The following is a 21,708-nucleotide window of genomic DNA, read 5'->3' as shown; positions in this document are numbered from 1 at the left end:
TAGAAAAGAGTCCTGCCCTCTGACCCCAGCCCCAGCCCCACTCTGTCTTCATGAAGGAAGGGCCCAGCCACCTTGCCCAGGTGACAAGGTTGAGAGTGCAGCTGGTACCTGGACTGAGGCCCGCCCAGGGTGAAGGACTGCCCCTCCTCCAGCACCCCTCCTGCGTGGGCTCGATTAGGAGGGATCTTCCTGAGGAAGGGAGGAGCCACCGTGGCTGCTGCTTGCCCTGGATCCTGGCCACCCACACGGGGCATGTCACAGATCACACACACAACTCACACAGGACACACCGTCACACGCACAGACGCAGAATGCACACAGGGGTAGGCACACGTGTGTGCAGAAAGCCTGCACAAGATGGCCATGTGCATATGCACACGTGTGCACATCCAGAGCTCACACAGGATATATATGCATGCATGCACACACACAAAGTGCTTACATAGGTTTTACACATGCGAGGGCACCTATGCTCACACCGAATGTGTGTACACGTGTGTGTGCATGTACACGTGTGTGTGCATGTACACAGAGAGCCTTAGTAGAGGCTACACCCCAGTCTGAACAAGGAGAGGCCCCGGGGGATGCTGGTATCACAGCTGTTTTCCTTTCCAGTAAAATACCCAGGGCTCCTCCAGAACGTCCACTCTCCACTGACTCTGCCCTCCTCTGGTCCACCTTCTTTCAGCCTCCCTGGCCTCCTTCCTTTCCGCCTGGATCAGGGCACCAGGGACAGGCCTTAGTTGGTTCGATGTCCCTAGCTCCGCTGGGAAGTGTGGGTGCTGCCTGGAGGGCCGTGCGCCCTGCGTGTCATCTGCTGGGGCAGGGGTCCCTGCCAACAGTGGGTGAGGAGACACTTCTTGCTCCGGGATGGTGGGATCCGGCCTCTGGCCTCACCTCCCGCCCCAGGCAGTTCTAGATGGCCAGGCCTTGACGGATGGTGGCCAGCGACGCCTTGCTGCGACCGCTGCCGCCCTCGCTGTCACCGGCCGGCGCCCCGTGCGCATAAGCCGGTGGGGCGTAGGGGTCGGTGCCCGGTCGCCGCGTGGGCAGGGCGGGCAGCGGCTGGAGCAGCTGCCGCGCCTCCTCGTGCGCGAGGTTGCAGCGGTTATCGCGCTCGGCGGCCTGGCTACAGCGGCCGGCGCGCGGGCGGCCCTTCCAGAGCAGGTGGCCCAGCTCGGCCACGCTGAGCAGCGCCGAGAGCAGCCCCACCGCGAAGTAGAAGACCACGAAGACAGTCTTCTCGGTGGGCCGGCTCACGAAGCAGTCCACGGTATGTGGGCACGGGGGACCTGCGCACACGAAGTGCGGGGCCACGCGGAAGCCGTAGAGCAGCGCCTGGCCCGCCAGGAAGGCCAGCTCAGCCAGCAGGCGCAGCGCCACGCTCAGCAGGTAGCAGCGGCGCGCGCGGCGGTCCCCCGGGCGCCCCCGGGCCCCCGCCCCGCCGTCCGCGCCGCCCGGCTCCTTGCTGGCCCGGTGCACCGAGTAGATGACGAAGAGCACCGGGGGCGCCGACAGCAGCAGGATGTGGAAGAGCCAGAAGCGGTAGTGGGAGACCGGGAAGGCGCGGTCGTAGCAGGTCTGGCGACAGCCAGGCTGCAGCGTGTTGCACACAAACTCCTCCTGCTCGTCCTCGAACACGGCGCCGCCCACCGTGGCCAGCACCAGGATGCGGAAGATCAGCATGACCACCAGCCACAGGCGGCCCACGAGCGGCGACTGCAGCTGCACGGCGTCCAGCAGCGAGCCGAGGAACGCCCACTCCCCCATGGCGCTGGAGATAGACGCAGGGCGGGCAGTTAAGAGGCCGAAGGATCAGGGTCCCAACCCTCCCAACCCTCCGCGCCCATCGGGGTGGGATCAGCTGGACCGCTTCTAACTTCGAGGTGATCCAGGGGGTCAGCCAGACCTGGCTTTAGCAGGGGCTTTGAGGGAACAAAGGGCTTAGCTTAGGGGGGCTCAGGGCTGCTGGGGAGGAGCTCCGCCCCGGTGCTCTGGTCAGACACCCATGGAACTGCTGGGTTGGATCCTGCGCTCCTCCAAGGCCAGGTTGGAGGGAAAGGACCTCGGAGATGAGCCCTGCCGGCCCCTGACTACATGTGTGGAAGCAGAAACCCAGCAGTGCCCTCGTGTGCTCCAAGATGCTTTCTGTGGGCAAGAGCAGTGCCCTGAACCCAAGGCTCTGACCCAACTTGGTACTTCTGGGTGAAGTGGAACCAGCAGACCCAGAAGGATTCACCTTCTTCTTTCTTCGCCCATTTCTCTTGCCTCCCTCCTTTTTTTTTTTTTTTTTTTTACTGCAGTGAACTCCTCTCAGAATTGGGGAGTGGACACAAAGGGAAGGAACCCCACTTCCATCAGGATCCATTGTCCTAGATGCCCCCTACCATCTGTGCGGTGGGAATGCTGGCCCACCTCTTCCCATCTCCTCACTGGTGTCTCTCTGCTTCCAGCTTCTCGTATCTCCCGAGAGAGACTTCCCAACACCCCCCTCACAGGTCCCACAGGCTCCCAGACCCTCACCCATAACCACTCACCCTGCAGCTGGTGCTGGGATGTTAAAGTCGAGTGAAGAACCTTGGGCAATGGTTGGGACCTGTTCCTCCTGATCCCTCTTTCATTTTTCCTTTTGGATTTGGCCAGGATGGATGGCAAGACAGGATGCCTGAGAGGGGCGAGTGCTCCCCCTTCTCTTAAAGGGACAGGGTGACCCTGTTGACTGGCTCCACCCCTGGGAACAGACCCAGGGCCACGCCCCTTGCTGGACTCTGCCAGCCTTCCCTTCCCATCCCCTCATCCCCCCACCCCCACCCCCACCCCCACCCCCATCCCAGGGCTGAGTCCCCACTGGAAATGAGGAATGGGGTTACCCAGCGCTCATCCCTGTTGAAGAAAGTCCATCTCTAACAGACTCTCCTAACTGGAAGGCCTAGATCCACTATCTAGTAAAAAAATCCCCCCTGAAGGCGGTCTTCAGGGCTGGCGCGGGGTTTGATGCTGGTATTGGTGGCACTGGTATTTTAAGCAGCAACAGACACCTGCTAACTCTTCTTCAAGCTCTGACATTACAAGTCCCTTAGTTCTTCTGGGCCAGTCTCCTGGCTTGTCAGCTGAGGAGCCTGGGCCAGCTGATCCCCAAGTTCCCTTCCAGCTCTGCATCTTAATGCTGAGGTCCCAACCATGTCACAGAAAAGCTCAAGCCCAGAAAAATGTTCCTTTTGGAAAAACATTAGGGTATCAAGGGTATCTGGCCTTGGGACTTGAATAAAAACTTTTGCTTCCTTCCTGCTTTTCTGTAACTTCCAGATTTACTGTAATGAGCGTGTCATTTTATAATGTGAAAAGTAAAGGCTTTTGAACTGAGTCACCTTCTACTGCTCTAGGTAGCTGGAGAAGCTGTCCCATAGAGAAGGGCAGTTAGGATGACCAAAGGTGACCTGAGCGGCCAGGGAGGGGACACTCCCAGGTTAAGTGCTCATTTGTCCTCTCTGCCTTTCCAGGAGTCTGGACCCACACCATTCTCTTCCTTCGCCTGTGCAGTTGCTCTGGGTCGGGCCCCAGGCCCCACTCACTCATTGTAAGAATTAGCTTATTTCATCCTCCTGACAAGGATGGGAAGCTGAGACACAGAGGATCTAAGGCACAGTCACGCAGCAAGAGAGAGAGGGTCCTGGCCTCACACCCAGCCTCACTGGTTTGGAGCCCATGTTCTGAAGCTCATGGTGGAACTGTTCCGGTTCTAGCCTGCCTGGACTTCCCAGGGCCTGACAGTCCCTAGGGCTTTGTGTGGGGTCATGCCAGGACTCACCTCTTTGGTGACACTTTCTCTCCTCTCTGGCCATGGGGGCCTGTCTGGTTTCCCATGTGCTGATGGGGACCCCTGGCCGGTTTCAAGAAGGGGTGGGAAATGTGTCCTTCACCCACACTGGCTCCAGCCCAGCCCTGCCTGGAAAAACCCTAGGTTAATGCTCGGGAGTGCTGGGGTTCCCTAGGGACAGGGCCTGGGTGGGGAGACACCAGCCTGGATCAAGTCCAAAGGAAAGCACATGCTGGGGCCCTTTCCAAAAACAGGATGTAGGCTGGGAGCACCGGCGACCTCCCCATTCCCTACCTCCACCTGCTCCTGGCAAAGCTGCTCCCTGACCCATGACTCCTGCCCCCAGCCATGGGGGCCCAGGGACACACCTCATCGCCCCTGGAATAGTCCCTGCCCTGAACTCATGGCCACTGCCGGGTCAGCCCACCAGCCCAGCCTGGAAAAATCATCAGACCAGACGCATCTGCCTGCGGAGAGTGGAAAGTAGCAGAGGTGGTGGGTGCGCAAGGGGGGAGCCGTGGAGCCGTGGTTCCCCGGCACTGTCCCCGGCCCTTGATACCGCAGGGCCAGACACAGGAGACTCAGCAATCTCTGGGGCCCATCCTCCTTCTCAGATAGTGCCAGCCTGGGAGGAGGTGTCACTGATGCTGCCCAGAGCTGGCGGCACTTGGCCTCATTCTTGGCCCAACTTGCGGCCGGGTGTGGGGCTCAGACTGGTTCACCCTCGGCCTCCATCCCAGACACCTCACCCTGGTCCGTTGGACCGTGGAACCACTTCCCATGTTCATCATACATGATGTCCATCACACATGAACACACATAGGCAGGCACACACATGGGTAAATTAATACCCATGACATCAGCAACCCACAACTATATTTTCTCTCCACTGTGTCCCTCTAACATTTAAAAAGATCTTTACATAAATGCTGCCTTTTAGTAAGGCCTTTTCTAGCTGCCCTAACTGGAATTTAACCTCTGACTTCCTATCTCCTTTCTGAGCTCTATTTCCTTTGCACTGACCACTTCATAACATACTTTATATTTTTCTTATTTATTCTGTGTGGCATCTGTCTCCTTTATTAGCATGGTAGCTCCAGGAGGGCAGAAATTTTTGGTGCTTTATATACTATCCTGCCCTCAATGCCTAGACAGTTCCTGGCACTTTAGCAGATCTGTGTGGTGGCTGAATGAGTGAATTGGGGTGGAAGGGTTTAGAGGGTGTAGATCTTCTCTGCCTCAAGAGGATGACGCTGCTGGGTCCCACCCCTCCGTTGTTCCCTCCGATCTCCTCCAGGGCTTGCGATCACTTAAGCGAATATTCAGTCTGAGATCCGCAATCGAAAGAAAACTCCAAAATCGGTTAATGGTGAAAATCTGCCCCAGCTCAAACAGAGCAGGAAGGAAGAGTGGCTGAGAGGCAGGGGGCATGGCCGCTTCTCCTTGATTACTCCTTTCAAGTCCGCCGCAGCCCTTCCCCTGCAGAGCTGCGCTTCTGAGCCGGTCCCCAGGCTGGTCTGAAAAGCCTCCAGACCAGATGATCTTCTGGTCACTGGTCGCCCCAGCTCTCTGCCTCCTCCCCTCTGTCCTCAGCCTTTGGTTCCCCATAGAGCCCTCAGGCTCTGTGATTTATCACCAGCTGGGACCTGCTTCCCTGTCCAGCCTTGTTTGGCTCTAAGAGCAAAAATACTAAACAGTGGATCAAACCAGAGGGAATCTTGTTTCTCACATAAAAGGAGAGTGGGGGCTGTTCAGCACTGGCAGAGCAGCTCTGCGCCCCAAAGTCCTAAGTAAGGGGCAGTCGGCTCCTTCCAAACCCCTCCTGGGTTGTAGCCCCCTCCTGCAGGATTCACAGAATCTATCAATCATATTCCAGGCAGCGGAGGGAGGAAGCGATGAAGGTGGGAGAAACAGGCGCAAGAACATCTCTCTAAAAAGTCTGGAGAGGCTGCCACGTGACCCACCTGCTCGCATATTATTGGTCTTCCCTCCGCAAGGAAGCCTGGGAAATGGAATCTTTATTCTGAGTGGCCTTGCGTGGAAGAAGCGAGAATGTAGCCCTCAGTCAGAAGTCCACCTGTAGTATTCACATTCTGCACTGAGATGGGAGTCAGGTAGATAAGGTTCGCCCCAGGCCTGCCCCCACCAGCTGCTCCCTGAGGAAGGAGGAGGCCGCCTCAGTCTACCTTGTCCCCTCAGCTCCTACCAAACCGGTGCATCTTCATTCACGTGCCTCTGCCCCGCATGGTCTCTTGCGCCCTGTCACGCTTTTCTAGGTTGTACGTGTGGCAGCTTTGTTCAGTGAGGACGATGACTGGGCCTGAGGGTGCTTGGGCCCTGCAGGCAGCCTCATCTGAGAGACAAAGAGGCTTGGGAGTTCCACTTCCTTTCCTCGAAAGCCTAGAGTGAAAGACTGAGGAGAGAAACTACTTTGGGACTGAGGTGGGGAAGGGGACAGGTTTGTTATCAAGAGGCGTCTTTCCAAGTTCCATTTCCCTCCCCGGAGCTCTGAATAGCTGATATGTATAACTGCCAAGATCCGTAAGCTGCTACAATCGCTGCTGGTGGACCTATGACCTTCTCTCCATCACCCCGGGGGCAGAAGTGGGATCAGGTTGACTCCAGATCAGTTGATGGGCAGACCAAAGTAACTCCCTCCCTGAAAGAGATACTCCTGGGTTCAGAGGAGTGCTGCCCACCAGGCCCTGGAAAATTACAGAAAGACTAGATGCAGAAGACAAAGTCACTTATGGATTCGGCTTCCTATCCTCCGGTTAAAATATCTTTTTTATTCAGCGGGATGTACTGGGGCCACCTTGAGGCCATTCAAGATACTGTCTTACTCAAACAAATCTGATTCCAAAAATTACTGAGGAAACACGTAAGGGGGAGGGTAAAATGATACAACTGTTTTGAAAAGTTCGGCAGGTTCTTAGAAAGGCAAAGATTTATTAAACAAATGACCAACAATTCCACTTCTAGGTATCTACCCAAGAGACATGAAAAAATATGCTTTAAACAAGGTTTGTATTCTCACGTTCATAACAGTTTTATTTATAATGGTCGCAAACTGGAAGCAACCCAAATGTCTGTCAACAGGTGAATGGATAAACAGATCCATACAATGGAATGCGTGTGTGTGCGCGCGCGCGCGCGCGTGTGTGTGTGTGTGTGTGTGTATGTTAGGCACTCAGTTGTTTCTGACTTTTTGCGACCCCATGGACTATAGCCCATCAGGCTCCTCTGTCCATGGAATTCTCCAGGCAAGAATACTGGAGTGGGTTGCCATTCCCTTCTCCAGGGGATTGTCCAGATCCAGGGATAGAACCTGAGGCAGATTCCTTACCATTTGAGTCACCAGAGAAGTCCTACAATGGAATAATATTCAGCAATTAAAAAAAAGGATGACTACTTGATACCTAAATATGGTTAACTTTCAAAAACATGATGTCAAATGAAAGGTCGGACACAAAAGCATACATACGTATACATTAATATATGTATATGAAGTTAAAAGCATATATATATATGAAGTTCTAGAATAGGTAAAATTAACCTATAATGGTAGAAATCAGATCACTGTTGGGGGTCAGGGTTGAAGAGACACTTAAGAATTTTGGGGAGTGATGGAAAAGTTTTATATCTTGATAGTGATGGTGGGTATGCAGGAATATACATTTGTCAGAAGTCATGAATATGTATACTTATAATGAGTGCATTTTATGTATGTAGATTATACCTCAATAAAGTTGATTTAAAAAGGAAAAAGTAATGTTGCTTTGTGTTGGAATTCTTTTAAAGGAGTGAAGAGAGCGATTGAGACTTTTTAAGAGTCACTTTTACATCTCTCTCTCCAGCTCTTTTAGCAACTCTCTTTCCTCTTCGTCTCCCTTCACCCTCTTGTCCCTCCACAATCCATTCTGTCATCCTTCCCCCTGTAACAACTGCCTCTTTCCCATTCTTTATGAAATAGAGCAAATTGGCTTGTTCCTACCAATCTGAGTTTGATGTCTGAAGGACGCTTTTGTGCACAAAATCAATATCCTTGGGTTTGAATTTATTCAATTTATTAAAACAAAAAAATTCTAACTTTTTCCTTTTTAAGTCTTCAAGTTATACACTTTGCTATTTTAGTTATACAGGTAATATAGTTTGAGTATAAAAATAAGAATACTCATTTTCACTTGCTGTTTCATATTCAATTATAATTTTTAAGTTAAATTTGCATCAGTTCAGTTCAGTTGCTCAGTCGTGTCAGACTCTTTGTGACCCCGTGAATTGCAGCACGCCAGGCCTCCCTCTCCATCACCAACTCCTGGAGTTCACTCAGACTCACGTCCGTCGAGTCGGTGATCCCATCCAGCCATCTCATCCTCTGTCGTCCCCTTCTCCTCCTGCCCCCAATCCCTCCCAGCATCAGAGTCTTTTCCAATGAGTCAACTCTTCGCATGAGGTGGCCAAAGTACTGGAGTTTCAGCTTTAGCATCATTCCTTCCAAAGAACATCCAGGACTGATCTCCTTTAGAATGGACTGGTTGGATCTCCTTGCAGTCCAACGGACTCTCAAGAGTCTTCTCCAACACCACAGTTCAAAAGCATCAGTTCTTCGGTGCTCAGCCTTCTTCACAGTCCAACTCTCACATCCGTACATGACTACTGGAAAAACCATAGCTTTGACTAGACGGACCTTTGTTGGCAAAGTATCGTCTCTGCTTTTCAATATGCTATCTAGGTTGGTCGTAACTTTCCTTCCAAAGAGTAAGTGTTTTTTAATTTCATGGCTGCAGTCACCATCTGCAGTGATTTTGGAGCCCCCCAAAATAAAGTCTGATACTGTTTTCACTGTTTCCCCATCTATTTCCCATGAAGTGATGGGACCAGGTGCCATGATCTTCATTTTCTGAATGTTGAGCTTTAAGCCAACTTTTTCACTCTCCTCTTTCACTTTCATCAAGAGGCTTTTGAGTTCCTCTTCACGTTCTGCCATAAGGGTGGTGTCATCTGCATATCTGAGGTTATTGATATTTCTCCCGGCAATCTTGATTCCAGCTTGTGCTTCTTCCAGCCCAGCGTTTCTCATGATGTACTCTGCATATAAGTTAAATAAGCAGGGTGACAATATACAGCATTGACGTACTCCTTTTCCTATTTGGAACCAGTCTGTTGTTCCATGTCCAGTTCTAACTGTTGCTTCCTGACCTGCATATAGGTTTCTCAAGAGGCAGGTCAGGTGGTCTGTTATTCCCATCTCTTTAAGAATTTTCCACAGTGATCCACACAGTCAAAGGCTTTGACATAGTCAGTAAAGCAGAAATAGATGTTTTTCTGGAACTCTCTTGCTTTTTCGATGATCCAGCAGATGTTGGCAATGTGATCTCCGGTTCCTCTGCCTTTTCTAAAACCAGTTTGAACATCAGGAAGTTCACGGTTCACGTACTGCTGAAGCCTGGCTTGGAGAATTTGAGCATTACTTTACTAGCGTGTGAGATGAGTGCAATTGTGTGGTGGTTTGAACATTCTTTGGCATTACCTTTCTTTGGGATTGGAATGAAAACTGACTTTTCCAGTCCTGTGGCCACTGCTGAGTTTTCAAAATTTGCTGGCATATTGAGTGTAGCACTTTCACAGCATCATCTTTCAGGATTTGAAACAGCTCAACTGGAATTCCATCACCTCCACTAGCTTTCTTCGTAGTGATGCTTTCTTAGGCCCTCTTGACTTCACATTCCAGGATGTCTGGCTCTAGGTGAGTGATCACACCATTGTGATTATCTGGGTCATGAAGATCTTTTTTGTATAGTTCTTCTGTGTATTCTTGCCACCTCTTCTTAATATCTTCTGCTTCTGTTAGGTCCAGACCATTTTTGTCCTTTATCGAGCCCATCTTTGCATGAAATGTTCCCTTGGTATCTCTAATTTTCTTGAAGAGATCTCTAGTCTTTCCCATTCTGTTCTTTTCCTCTATTTCTTTGCACTGATTGCTGAGGAAGGCTTTCTTATCTCTCCTTACTATTCTTTGGAACTCTGCATTCATATGCTTATATCTTTCCTTTTCTCCTTTGCTTTTCACTTCTCTTCTTTTCACAGCTATTTGTAAGGCCTCCCCAGACAGCCATTTTGCTTTTTTGCATTTCTTTTCCATGCGGATGGTCTTGATCCCTGTCTCCTGTACAATGTCACGAACCTCCATCCATAGTTCATCAGGCACTCTATCTATCAGATCTAGTCCCTTAAATCTATTTCTCACTTCCACTGTATAATCGTAAGGGATTTGATTTAGGTCATACCTGAATGGTCTAGTGGTTTTCCCTACTTTCTTCAATTTAAGTCTGAATTTGGTAATAAGGAGTTCATGATCTGAGCCACAGTCAACTCCTGGTCTTGTTTTTGTTGACTGTATAGAGTTTCTCCATCTGGCTGCAAAGAATATAATCAGTCTGATTTTGATGTTGACCATCTGGTGATGTCCTTGTGTAGAGTCTTCTCTTGTGTTGTTGGAAGAGGGTGTTTGCTATGACCAGTGTGTTCTCTTGGCAAAACTCTATTAGCCTTTGCCCTGCTTCATTCCTTATTCCAAGGGCAAATTTGCCTGTTACTCCAGGTATTTCTTGACATCCTACTTCTGCATTCCAGTCCCCTATAATAAAAAGGACATCTTTTTGGGGTGTTAGTTCTAAAAGGTCTTGTAGGTCTTCATAGAAACGTTCAACTTCAGCTTCTTCAGCATTACTGGTTGGGGCATAGATTTGGATTACTGTGATATTGAATGGTTTGCTTTGGAAACAGAGATCATTCTGTTGTTTTTGAGATTGCATCCAAGTACTGCATTTCAGACTCTTTTGTTGACCACGATGGCTACTCCATTTCTTCTAAGGGATTCCTGCCCCTAGTAGTAGATATAATGCTCATCTGAGTTAAATTCACCCATTCCAGTCCATTTTGGTTCACTGGTTCCTAGAATGTTGATGTTCACTCTTGCCATCTCCCGTTTGACCACTTCCAATTTGCCTTGATTCATGGCCCTAACATTCCAGGTTCCTGTGCGATATTGCTCTTTACAGCATCAGACCTTGCTTCTATCACCAGTCACATCCACAACTGGGTATTGTTTTTGCTTTGGCTCCATCCCTTCATTCTTTCTGGAGTTATTTCTCCACTGATCTCCAGTAGCATATTGGGCACCTATCAACCTGGGGAGTTCCTCTTTCAGTATCCTATCATTTTGCCTTTTCATACTGTTCATGGGGTTCTCAAGGCAAGAATACTGAAGTGGTTTGCCATTCCCTTCTCCAGTGGACCACATTCTGTCAGACCTCTCCACCATGTCCCGCCTGTCTTGGGTGGCCCCACACGGCATGGCTTAGTTTCATTGAGTTAGATAAGGCTGTGGTCCGTGTGATTAGATTGACTAGTTTTCTTTGATTATGGTTTCAGTGTATCTGCCTTCTGATGCCCTCTCACAACACCTACCGTCTTACTTGGGTTTCTCTTAACTTGGACGTGGGGTATCTCTTCACGGTGCTCCAGCAAAGCACAGCCGCTGCTCCTTACCTTAGACGAGGGCTATCTCCTCACCACTGCCCCTCCTGACCTTGGGCTTCGGGTAGCTCCTCCCAGCCGCTGCCCCTGCATAATGGACACTAATTACAAACTTGTTTAATTAAATTTCCAAACACTTCCAATGCCCAATGGGACTGAAAACTCTAACAAATAATTATCTTCTGATGCATTGAAATAACTTCTGTAAACCTAACAAACCAAATGTACAAATGTACAAATTCAAGTTCTTTTCAATTTTATGGTAGTGTTTACAAATTTAATCAAATCTGTTAAACTTTTGCGAATTCCCTGGCAGTCCAGCGGTTAGGACTCTGCACTTTCATCGCCAAGGGTGCAGGTTCAATCCCTGGTGGGGGAATTAAGATCCTGCAAGTTGTGTGGCACACCTCCCCCAAAGTTAAAATTAAAATATCATCTAAAAATATGTTACATATTTAAATTGAAATTACTGGGCTAATCTATCAGGTTTCTTTACTTAAATTCTTTTAAACATTAGGAACATTAAAAATATGTAATACAGGGTCTTCCCTGGGTTCAGTGGTTGGAACTCTGTGCTTCCAGTGTGGGAGGGGCACGTTTTGTTCCCAGGTTGGGGAACTAAGATCCCACATGCCGTATGTGGTGCAGCCTAAAAATAAATGAATGAATAAATAAGTCTTTAAAAAAATATGTAACACAAACACATTCTGAATGATTATGAAATGTTCCTAAATTTAACACAAAATCATAAACACTGTGAGTTTGATTGCTTCATCATTTCTATAGTTCTATCTTTACCTTCCAGTTTGTATGTAGAGTCATTTACCCAACTCAGAACAGGTTAATCATGTAAGGTGGACTGAAATGTTTTTTAAAAATTGAAGTATAGTTCTTTTTTATAATGTGTTAATTTCTGCTGTACAGCAAAGTGATTCAGTTATACATACATATGCCCTTTTAAATATTCTTTTCCATTTATCACAGGATATTGAATGTAGCTGCCCATGCTACACAGCAGGACGTTATTGTTTATCTAATCTATTTATAATAGCTTACATCTGCTGACCCCAGTCTCCTCCTCTGTCTCTCTTCCAGCCCCTTCCCCCTTGGCAATCATAAGTTTGTTCTCTATGTCCATGAGTCTATTTCTATTTCTATTTTGTGGATAGGTTGTTTTTAGATTCCACATACAAGTGATATCATATGATATTTGTCTTTCTGACTGACTTCATTGACTTACCAATAATCTTTAGTTGCATCCATGTTGCTGCAAACGGCATTATTTTGTTCTTTTTATGGCTGAGTAGTACTCCATTGTATATATGTACCATATCTTCTGTATCCATTCATCTGTGAATGGACATTTAGTTTTATTCCATGTCTTGGTTATTGTAAATACTGCTGCTATGAATATAGGGGTGCATGTATCTTTTTGAATTAGAGTTTTGTCTAGATATATGCCCAGGAGTGGGATTGCTGGCTCATATAATAGCTCTATTTTTAGTTTTCTGAGTAGTCTCAATACTGTTCTCCATAGTGGCTGCACCAACTTACATCCCACCAACAGTGTAGGAGGGTTCCTACACTGATTTCTTAGTTAATGTGGCATCTGCCAGAGCTCTTCTCCACCATGTAGTTCTCCAAGCTTTTTGCTTTGGAATTTATTAAAAGTATGTGTTTATGTTCCCATTTTTAGCCTTTTCATGTTCATTGCTTCATGTTTTTTGTCTGGCAAAGACCATTACAAAGCACATAATTTGAATATGTGCCCCGGAATTCTGTAACCATACAGGTGGTAATGCAATTATTTCTCCATCCAATTCAGACTTGTCTGTTCCATCCAGCAGGAGGAGATACAACTGTGGTTTCCATGGAGATTCTTGAAGGCGGGATCGATAGTTTCCCCATCATGCTAGTGCTTAGTCTCTCAGTTGTGTCTGATTCTTTGAAACCCCATGAACTGTAGCCCTCCAGGCTCCTCTGTCCATGGGGTTTTCCAGGCAGGAATACTGGAGTATGTTGCCATTTCCCCATGGTGCATTGCAAATCTCTCCCCAATAACTGCAATGTATATTCTGGAATGGGCTTCTCTGATAGTTCAGTTGGTAAAGAATCCACCTGCAATGCAGGAGACCCTGGTTCTATTCCTGGGTCGGGAAGACCTGCTGGAGAAGGGATAGGCTACCCACTCCAGTATACTTGGGTTTCCCTTGTGGCTTAGCTAGTAAGGAATCCGCCTGCAGTACAGGAGACCTGGATTTGAACCGTGGGTTGGGAAGCCCCTGGAGAAGGAAAAGGCTACCAACTCCAGTATTATGGCCTAGAGAAGTCCATGGACTGTATAGTCCATGAGGTTGCAAAGAGTCGGACATTACTGAGCAACTTTCATTTTCACATGTTCTGGAATGCAAAAGTAGAAAGTTGAGAGATACTTGGAGTAATAGGCAAGTTTGGCCTTGGAGTACAGAATGAAGCAGGGCAAAGGCTAACAGAGTTATGTCAAGAGAACACACTGGTCGTAGCAAACATCCTCTTCCAACAACACAAGAGACGACTCTACACAAGGACATCACCAGATGGTCAATACTGAAATCAGATTGATTATATTCTTTGCAGCCAAAGATGGAGAAGCTCTATACAGTCAGCAAAAACAAGACAGGGAGCTGACTATGGCTCAGACCATGAACTCCTTCGTGCAAAATTCAGGCGTAAATTGACAAAAGTAAGGAAAACCCCTAGACCATTCAGGTATGACCTAAATCAAATTCCTTACAATTATACAGTGGAAGTGACAAATAGATTCAAGGAATTTGATTCGATAGGCAGAGTGCCTGAAGAACTATGGATGGAGGTTCATGACATTGTACAGGAGGTGGTGATCAAGACCATCCCCAAGGAAAAGAAATGCAAAAAGGCAAAATGGTTGTCTGAGGAGGCCTTACAAATAGCTGAGAAAAGAAGAGAGGCTAAAGGCAAAGGAGAAAGATGGCAATGATGACCCTGTATGCAAGACAGCAAAAGAGACACAGATGTGTAGAGCGGACTTTTGGACTCAGAGGGAGAGGGAGAGGGTGGGATGATTTGGAAGAATGGCATTGAAACATGTATACTATCATGTAAGAAACGAATCGCCAGTCTATGTCTGATGCAGGATACAAGATGCTTGGGGGCTGGTGCACGGGGATGACCCAGAGAGATGTTATGGGGAGGGAGGTGGGAAGGGGGTTCATGTTTGGGAATGCATGTACACCCGTGGTGGATTCATGTCAATGTATGGCAAAACCAATACAGTATTGTAAAGTAAAATAAAGTAAAAATAAAAATAAAAAAGAATATAAAAAAAATAAAGGCAAAGGAGAAAAGGAAAGATATATCCATCTGAATGCAGAGTTCCAAAGAATAGTAAGGAGGGATAAGAAAGCCTTCCTCAGTGATCAATACAAAGAAATAGAGGAAAACAACAAAATGGGAAAGACTAGAGATCTCTTCAAGAAAATTAGAGATACCAAGGGAATATTTCATGCAAAGATGGGCACAATAAAGTACAGAAACAGAAGCAGAAGATAGTAAGAAGAGGTGGCAAGAATACACAGAAGAACTATACAAAAAAGATCTTCATGACCCAGATAACCACGATGGTGTGATCACTCACCTAGAGCCAGACATCCTGGAATGTGAAGTCAAGTGGGGCTTAGAAAGCATCACTATGAACAAAGCTAGTGGAAGTGACGGAATTCCAGTTGAGCTATTTCAAATCTTAAAAGATGATGCTGTGAAAGTGCTGCACTCAATATGCCAGCAAATTTGGAAAAGTTAGCAGTGGCTACAGGACTGGAAAAGGTCAGTTTTCATTCCAATCCCAAAGAAAGGCAATGCCAAAGAATGCTCAAACTACCACATAATTGCACTCATCTCACACACTAGCAAAGTAATGCTCAATTCTCCAAGCCAGGCTTCAACAGTATGTGAATCCAGAACTTCCAGATGGTCAAGTTGGATTTAGAAAAGGCAGAGGAACCAGCGATTAAATTGCTAACATTCACTGGATCATAGAGAAGGCAAGAGAGTTCCAGAAAAACATCTATTTCTGCTTTATTGACTACACTAAAGCCTTTGACTGTGTGGATCACAACAAACTGGAAAATTCTGAAAGAAATGGGAATGCCAGACCACCTAACCTGCCTCCTGAGAAATCTGTATGTGCAGGTCAAGAAGCAACAGTTAGAACCAGCCGTGAAACAAGAGACTGGTTCCAAATTGGGAAAGGAGTACATCAAGGAGGTATACTGTCACTCTGTTTATTTAACTTATATGCAGAGTACATCAAGTGAAATGCTGGGCTGGATGAAGCCCAAGCTGGAATCAAGATTGCTGGGAGAAATATCAATAACCTCAGATATGCAGATGACACCACCCTTATGGCAGAAAGTGAAGAACTAAAGAGCCTCTTAAAAGTGAAAGAGGAGAGTGAAAAAGTTGGCTTAAAACTCAACATTCAAAAAGCCAAGATCATGGCACCTGGTCCCATCATTTCATGGCAAATAGAAGGGGGAACAATGGAAACAGTGACAGACTTCATTTTCTTGGGCACCAAAGTCACTGCAGATGGTGATGCAGCCAAGAAATTAAAAGATGCTTGCTCCTTGGAAGAAAAACTATGACCAATCTAGACAGCATATTAAAAAGCAGAGACATTACTTTGCCAACAAAGGTCCATCTAGTCAAATCTATGGTTTTTCCAGTAGTCTTGCATGGATGTGAGAGTTGGACCATAATGATAAAGAAAACTGAGCACCGAAGAATTGATGCTTTTGAACTGTGGTGTTGGAGAAGACTCTTGAGAGTCCCTTGGACTTCAAGGAGATCAAACCACTCAATCCTAAAGGAAATCAATCATGAATATTCATTGGAGGAATTGATGCTGAAGCTGAAGTTTCAATACTTTGGCCACCCAACACAAAGGACTGACTCCTTGGAAAATGCCCTGATGCTTGGGAAGCTTGAAGGCAGGAGGAGAAGGGGACAACAGAGGATGAGATACTTGGATGGCATCATCGACTTGATGGACATGTGTTTGAGCAAGTTCCGGGAGTTGGTGATGGACAGGGAAGTTTGGCATGCTGCAGTCTATGGGGTCACAAAGAGTTGGACACAACTGAGCTACTGAACTGAACTTCCATGCTTACAAGAGCATGTATTGAAAGCAGGGAATCCCTCCCATTCACTTTTTAAATTAACACTGTGATTTTCCACAGTTATGAAAAACCTGTTTACTCCGTCAGAATGGAGTTTTGTGCACTATACAAAATGTTATTACCAAAAGCTGCAGCCCAGGCAAAGGATGTGCTAGTCTGCCTTGTGGCCACTGTTTCAGACCTTGGGAAGCTACTCTGTAAGAGGTTCAGTATCATCACACGATTACAGTGTGGAGCATGACTGCTGAGCACTAGACCGTGGCTCACCCTTGCCTGTTCATCCTCCTGTGTCACACCTTTCAGCGGCTTTCTAAGTTCTCTGTCCATACACTCTCCTCCAGTTTATAGTTGTAGCCGTCACAGCAAAGCACAGATGAATACATGTGGACAAAAAGCTTCCAGGTCTTTGGAAATCTTGCTGTGCGTTGTGTCAATAAAAGTAATTCCAGTTTCCCACCACTGTGGTAACTTTAAGTTTGTTTCCTACACCCATGACTCTACTTATGTTTTGCAAATAAGTTCATTTGCTCCCTTTTTATTTTTTTTTAAAGATTCCATATGTAAATGATATCATATGGTATTTGTCTTTCTCTTTTGACTTACTTTACTTACTGTGATAATCTTTAGGTCCATCCATATTGCTGCAAATGGCCTTATTTTGCTCTTTTCTTACCACTGAGTAATATTCCAATGTATATATGTACATCTTCTTAAGCCATCCCTCTGTTGATAGACATTTAGGTTGCTTCTATGTCCTGGCTATCATAAATAGTGCTGCAGTGAAGCATGTATCTTTCTGAATTATGATTTTCTCCAGGTACATGCCCAGGAGTGGGACAGCTGGGTCATATAGTAGCTCTCTTTTTAATTTTTTAAGAAACTTTTATTCTGTTCTCTTTAGTGGCTGCACCAATTTACATTTTCACTAACAGTGTAGGAGAGTTTCCCTTTTCTCCATACTCTCTCCAGAGTTTATTATTTATAGACCTTTTTTAAAAAAAAAAAAAAAGCAGTTGTTAACATTTAATGCATCTCCTACCACATGGCTTCAAGCTACTGGGACACATGCCCTACTCACATCCTTAACCTTCTCAGCTCTGCTGCTGAAGTATTTGACCTTCACCATAACAGGCTGCTTTGGGATCTTTTCCTTGCTCAGAAGTTTGTATTTAGTAGCCTGACAGCACTGCATTGATGTTAGGAGCAGCTCCTCTTGTTCTTGGCAGCGTTTATACCCATGTCTGTTCACTGACCAAAGTCCACCATTTATCAAGGTTGACATCTGGGCAGAAGTTCTGTTTCCTCTTTTTTTTTGGCTACACAGTATGTGGGGTCTCAGTTCCGCAACCAGGGATCCAACCCATACTCCCTGCACTGGATGCTCAGAATCCCAACCACTGGATCACCCTCAACTCCAGGGAAGTTCTGCTCTAGGTCCTCTTTAAGTGGTAATGCCTCATACCAGCTTGCCCAAAGTATCCTGGGTGATATTTGTTGAAGTTGAGTCTGTGGTGATGAATGTCACCATCATTGTCCCAGCCTCCTGGGTGCTCCCGGTGTTTGCTGATGCAGCTGAGGCTGTAGCTCATGTGGCCCCTACGTTTCCAGGCCTTCCTTAGTCTGATGGCTGTAGATTTTTAAAAAATTTATTTATTCGGTTGCCCTTGGTCTTAGTTGTGGCATGTGGGATCTAGATCCCCAACCAGGGATCAAACTTGGGCCCCTTGCAGTGGGAGTATGCCTGCCGAGTCTTAGCCACGGCCCACCAGGGAAATCCTGGCTGTAGATTTTTTGATGATGACTATTCTGACCAGTGTGATACCTCATTGTAGCTTTTGTTTTAATTTGGCTGTGCCGGGTCTTCACTGTGGCACGCAGGATCTTTAGTCTTGGCATAATGGGCTCTTAGTTAGGGCATGCGGACTCTAATTCCCTGACCAAGGATGGATACCAGGCCCCTTGCATTGGGAACATGGAGTTTTAACCACTGGACCATGAGGGAGGTCCCCTGCATTGTAGATTTAAAAAAAAATTGCCTTAAAAAAATTTTTTTTAATTACTTTATTTTTGGCTGTGCTGGGTCTTGGTTGCTGTGATCCGGTTTTCTCTAGCTGTGGAGAGTGGGGGCTGCTCTCTAGGTATGGTGTGTGGGCTTCTCACTGAGGTGGCTTCTCCTGTGGCAGACCATGGGCTCTAGAGCATTCAGACTTCAGTAGTTGTGCCACTTGGGTTCAGTAGTCGTGGCTCCCGGGCTCTAGAGCACAGGCTCAGTGGTTGTAGCACATGAGCTGAGTTGCTCCTCGGCATGCGGGATCTTCCTAGATCAGGGGTGGAAACTGTGTCTTCTGCATTAGTAAATGTACTCTTCACTGCTGAGCCACCAGGGAAGCCCCTCATTGTAGTTTTTTTTTTTTTTTTAAGTTTCAGACTACTTATTAATCATTGTAAACCCAACACAATACACTAACATGGTTTTGTGCATTTAGAGCGGAAATATTTCCTGGTTAGGTGGAAAATTGTGTGAATGGCTTCTGGAAGACCTTCATTCTAAGCAACTTTATAGTGAAATGCTTCATTTAGAAGTCTGGACTTTCTTTCTTCAGTTTGCTGTAATCTACACTCACAGAGTTGAACTTGTACTGATCATTAGGTCCCAGCTGGTTCCAGAGGTCTGGGTTATTCTTTCTGTCCCAACTGACAACAGGATTGAACAATGCCAGGCACGTGATATACAATGCTGTTCTAGTACCTCCTGGTCCAATAAATAGGAAGAGGGGGATCAAGCTAGAATCCTTCTTGGCCTGACCAACGATCTGGGGGAGCATGGCTTCAACAGAAGCCTTGAGTCCAAACTTAGAAAAGACTAACCTGCAAGGCCTGGGATTAAGCAGTCACCCGTCATTGCAGTTTTTATTTGCATTTCTTTTCATGTCCCTGTGATCTTCTCTGCAGCATTCAGAACCAAGGCTGCCACATCCACTATCCTAGGTCGTCTTCGGTTCTTTCGGTACCAAAATGGACTTTGGAGCTTGCATAGGCAGGATTCTCCAGAAAAATAGAACCAATAGGGTGTATATCTATTTATGTAAGAGGAGATTTATTATAGGAACTGGCTCACATAATTAAGGAGGCTAAGTCCCACAGTCTGCCATTTGCAAACTGGAGAATCAGGAAAGCTGGGGTGTAATTCAGTTTGAGTCCCATGGCCGGAAAACCAGGAGTATGGAGGTCCGAGGGCAGAAAACAGACACCTCAGCTCAGAGAGAGCGGATTCACCACACCCCCGACATTTTTGTTCTTTTCAGTGGAGTGGTTGATCCCACGTGCACTGGTGGGAATCATCTTAACTCAGTCTACTGATTCAGATGCTAGTCTTTTCCAGAGACACCCTCACAGAACACATTCAGAAGTTCTATTTTACCAGCTATCTAGGCATGCCTTAACCCAGTCAAGGTGACACATACAGTTAACCATCACAGTTTTCAATACAGTCTGTAGACATCCTGCTGAGATTTGCAAGGGTACAGCCCCTGAGTGAAAGAGAAAAAGCCCTGAGGGCAATTCCTGGAGCACTAACAGTTCAGCATCATATTAGAACCAGAACCCATACATTACTTGCGCATGCGTGCTCACTCACTCGCAGCCAGCCCTATGGACTGTAACCTGCCAGGCTCCTCTGTCCATGAAACTTCCCACGTATCTTTCTGACCTAGGGATGGAACCCACATCTCTTACATCTGCATTCACAGGCAGATGCTTTACCACTGAGCAACCTGGGAGTTCACATTATTTTCAGAAGCAGAAAAAAATATATAAAGTTACGTTCATTTTGAAAGAGAACATGTAATATTTACTGTTTTTGTCAACCATAGGAAGATACAAAGAAGAAAACAAAAATCACCCAAATCTCATTATCCAGAGAAAAGCAACTGACATTTTGCTGCAACTTACAATAAGGCGTTTCAATGCACATTGAATTGGTTCTCCATCATGACTAGGTGGAGTGCTTGTTAAACAAGTGTTTTTAAAAAGTCAGTAGTTCTGGGGTGGACCTGGTAAGAAAATTTAAAAATAATTTTATTTAAATATATTTTATTTTCCTGGGTCAGGAAGATCCCTGGAGGAGGGCATAGGCAACCCACTCCAGTATTCTTGCCTGGCAAATCCCTTGGACAGAGGAGCCTTGTGAGCTAGTCCATAGGGTTGCAGAGTTAGACATGACTCAGTCAACTTGGCACACATGCGCTTATGTATCTAAGCAATGTTTCATATGTGTAGGAAATCACTATATTCTCTAAAGGGTTTAAGTGTATATAAACACTAAGTTTATTGGAACTAGAATTTTCATCTCCTAGAATGTCAGCAGCTTAAGGAATGAGGAGTCAAGGACAGAGTTCACTTGGAGTCTTTTTAGTTAGCAAGTGCATTAATGACCAGGAGAGAACTTTTGGTTTCTGAAGGGAAACATTTGATTTTTTTCTTTCCAAAGGTTTCTATGCCTTTCTCCCACTTTCCCCCCGATTCATTTTGTAAGCAAACGCATACACACCAGACAGGGATTTCACCTTTGATTTGCAACTTGCTTTCTTCACTTAGCAATGTCCTAAATATCTTTTTAAGTCAAATAATCTGCATGATCTTTTTTTCTTTTTTTTTAATCTTTTGGTCATGTGCCAACTGGGATCTTAGTTCCTCGACCAGGGATTGAACGAACCTACGCCTCCTGCCCTGGAACGAGGTTTTCTTTAATTGCCCTGGGTCTTCGCTGCTGTGCTGGCTTTCTCTAATTGAAGTGAGTGGGGGATATTCTTCATTGCGGTGCATGGGCTTCTCATTCCAGTGGCTTCTGCTATTGCAGAGCATGAGCTCTAGGTACTCAGGCTTCAGTGGCTGCAGCACGTGGACTCAGAAGTTGCTGCATGCGGGCCTTGGAGTACAAGGGCTTCCTCAGTAGTTGCAGTGTGTGGGCTCGGTAGTTAGAGTTCGAGGGCTCTAGAGCTCAGGCTCAGTAGTTCTGGCACCTGGTCTTTGTTGCTCCACAGCATGTGGAATCTTCCCACACCAGGGATGGAACCCAAATCCCCTTCACTGGCAGGCGGGTTCTTATCCACTATGCCACCAGGCAAGTCCTCAGAGTCTTAACCACTGGACTTCCCG

General features: G+C 46.6%; 2 protein-coding genes and 1 pseudogene across 2 annotated transcripts; all 3 read right to left on the bottom strand.

Annotated features, from left to right (window-relative positions):
* Window positions 1–528: 528 nt before the first annotated feature.
* On the bottom strand, window positions 529–1,770 carry GJD3 (gap junction protein delta 3). Its single transcript, XM_040245430.1, has one exon. The coding sequence runs from the start codon at window positions 1,768–1,770 to the stop codon at window positions 916–918; it is 855 nt and encodes a 284-aa protein (XP_040101364.1). The 3' UTR covers window positions 529–915.
* Window positions 1,771–17,557: 15,787 nt separating this feature from the next.
* On the bottom strand, window positions 17,558–18,447 carry LOC120866620 (annotated as a pseudogene).
* A 506-nt stretch (window positions 18,448–18,953) lies between these two features.
* Window positions 18,954–19,376, bottom strand: LOC120867193 (cytochrome c oxidase subunit NDUFA4-like). The gene has a single exon (XM_040245429.1). It carries the CDS (start codon window positions 19,374–19,376, stop codon window positions 19,128–19,130), a length of 249 nt encoding a protein of 82 aa, XP_040101363.1. The 3' UTR covers window positions 18,954–19,127.
* Window positions 19,377–21,708: the final 2,332 nt, after the last annotated feature.

Source organism: Oryx dammah, unplaced genomic scaffold, assembly GCF_014754425.2.
Source record: "Oryx dammah isolate SB20612 unplaced genomic scaffold, SCBI_Odam_1.1 HiC_scaffold_8, whole genome shotgun sequence".
NCBI classification, from domain to species: Eukaryota; Metazoa; Chordata; class Mammalia; order Artiodactyla; family Bovidae; genus Oryx; species Oryx dammah.
This window is presented reverse-complemented; position numbering and strand designations above follow the sequence as displayed.

Coding starts and splice junctions, on each gene's coding strand:
- GJD3 (XM_040245430.1), bottom strand. CDS start 1,770: ATGGGGGAGTGGGCGTTCCTCGGCTCGCTGCTGGACGCCGTGCAGCTG.
- LOC120867193 (XM_040245429.1), bottom strand. CDS start 19,376: ATGCTCCCCCAGATCGTTGGTCAGGCCAAGAAGGATTCTAGCTTGATC.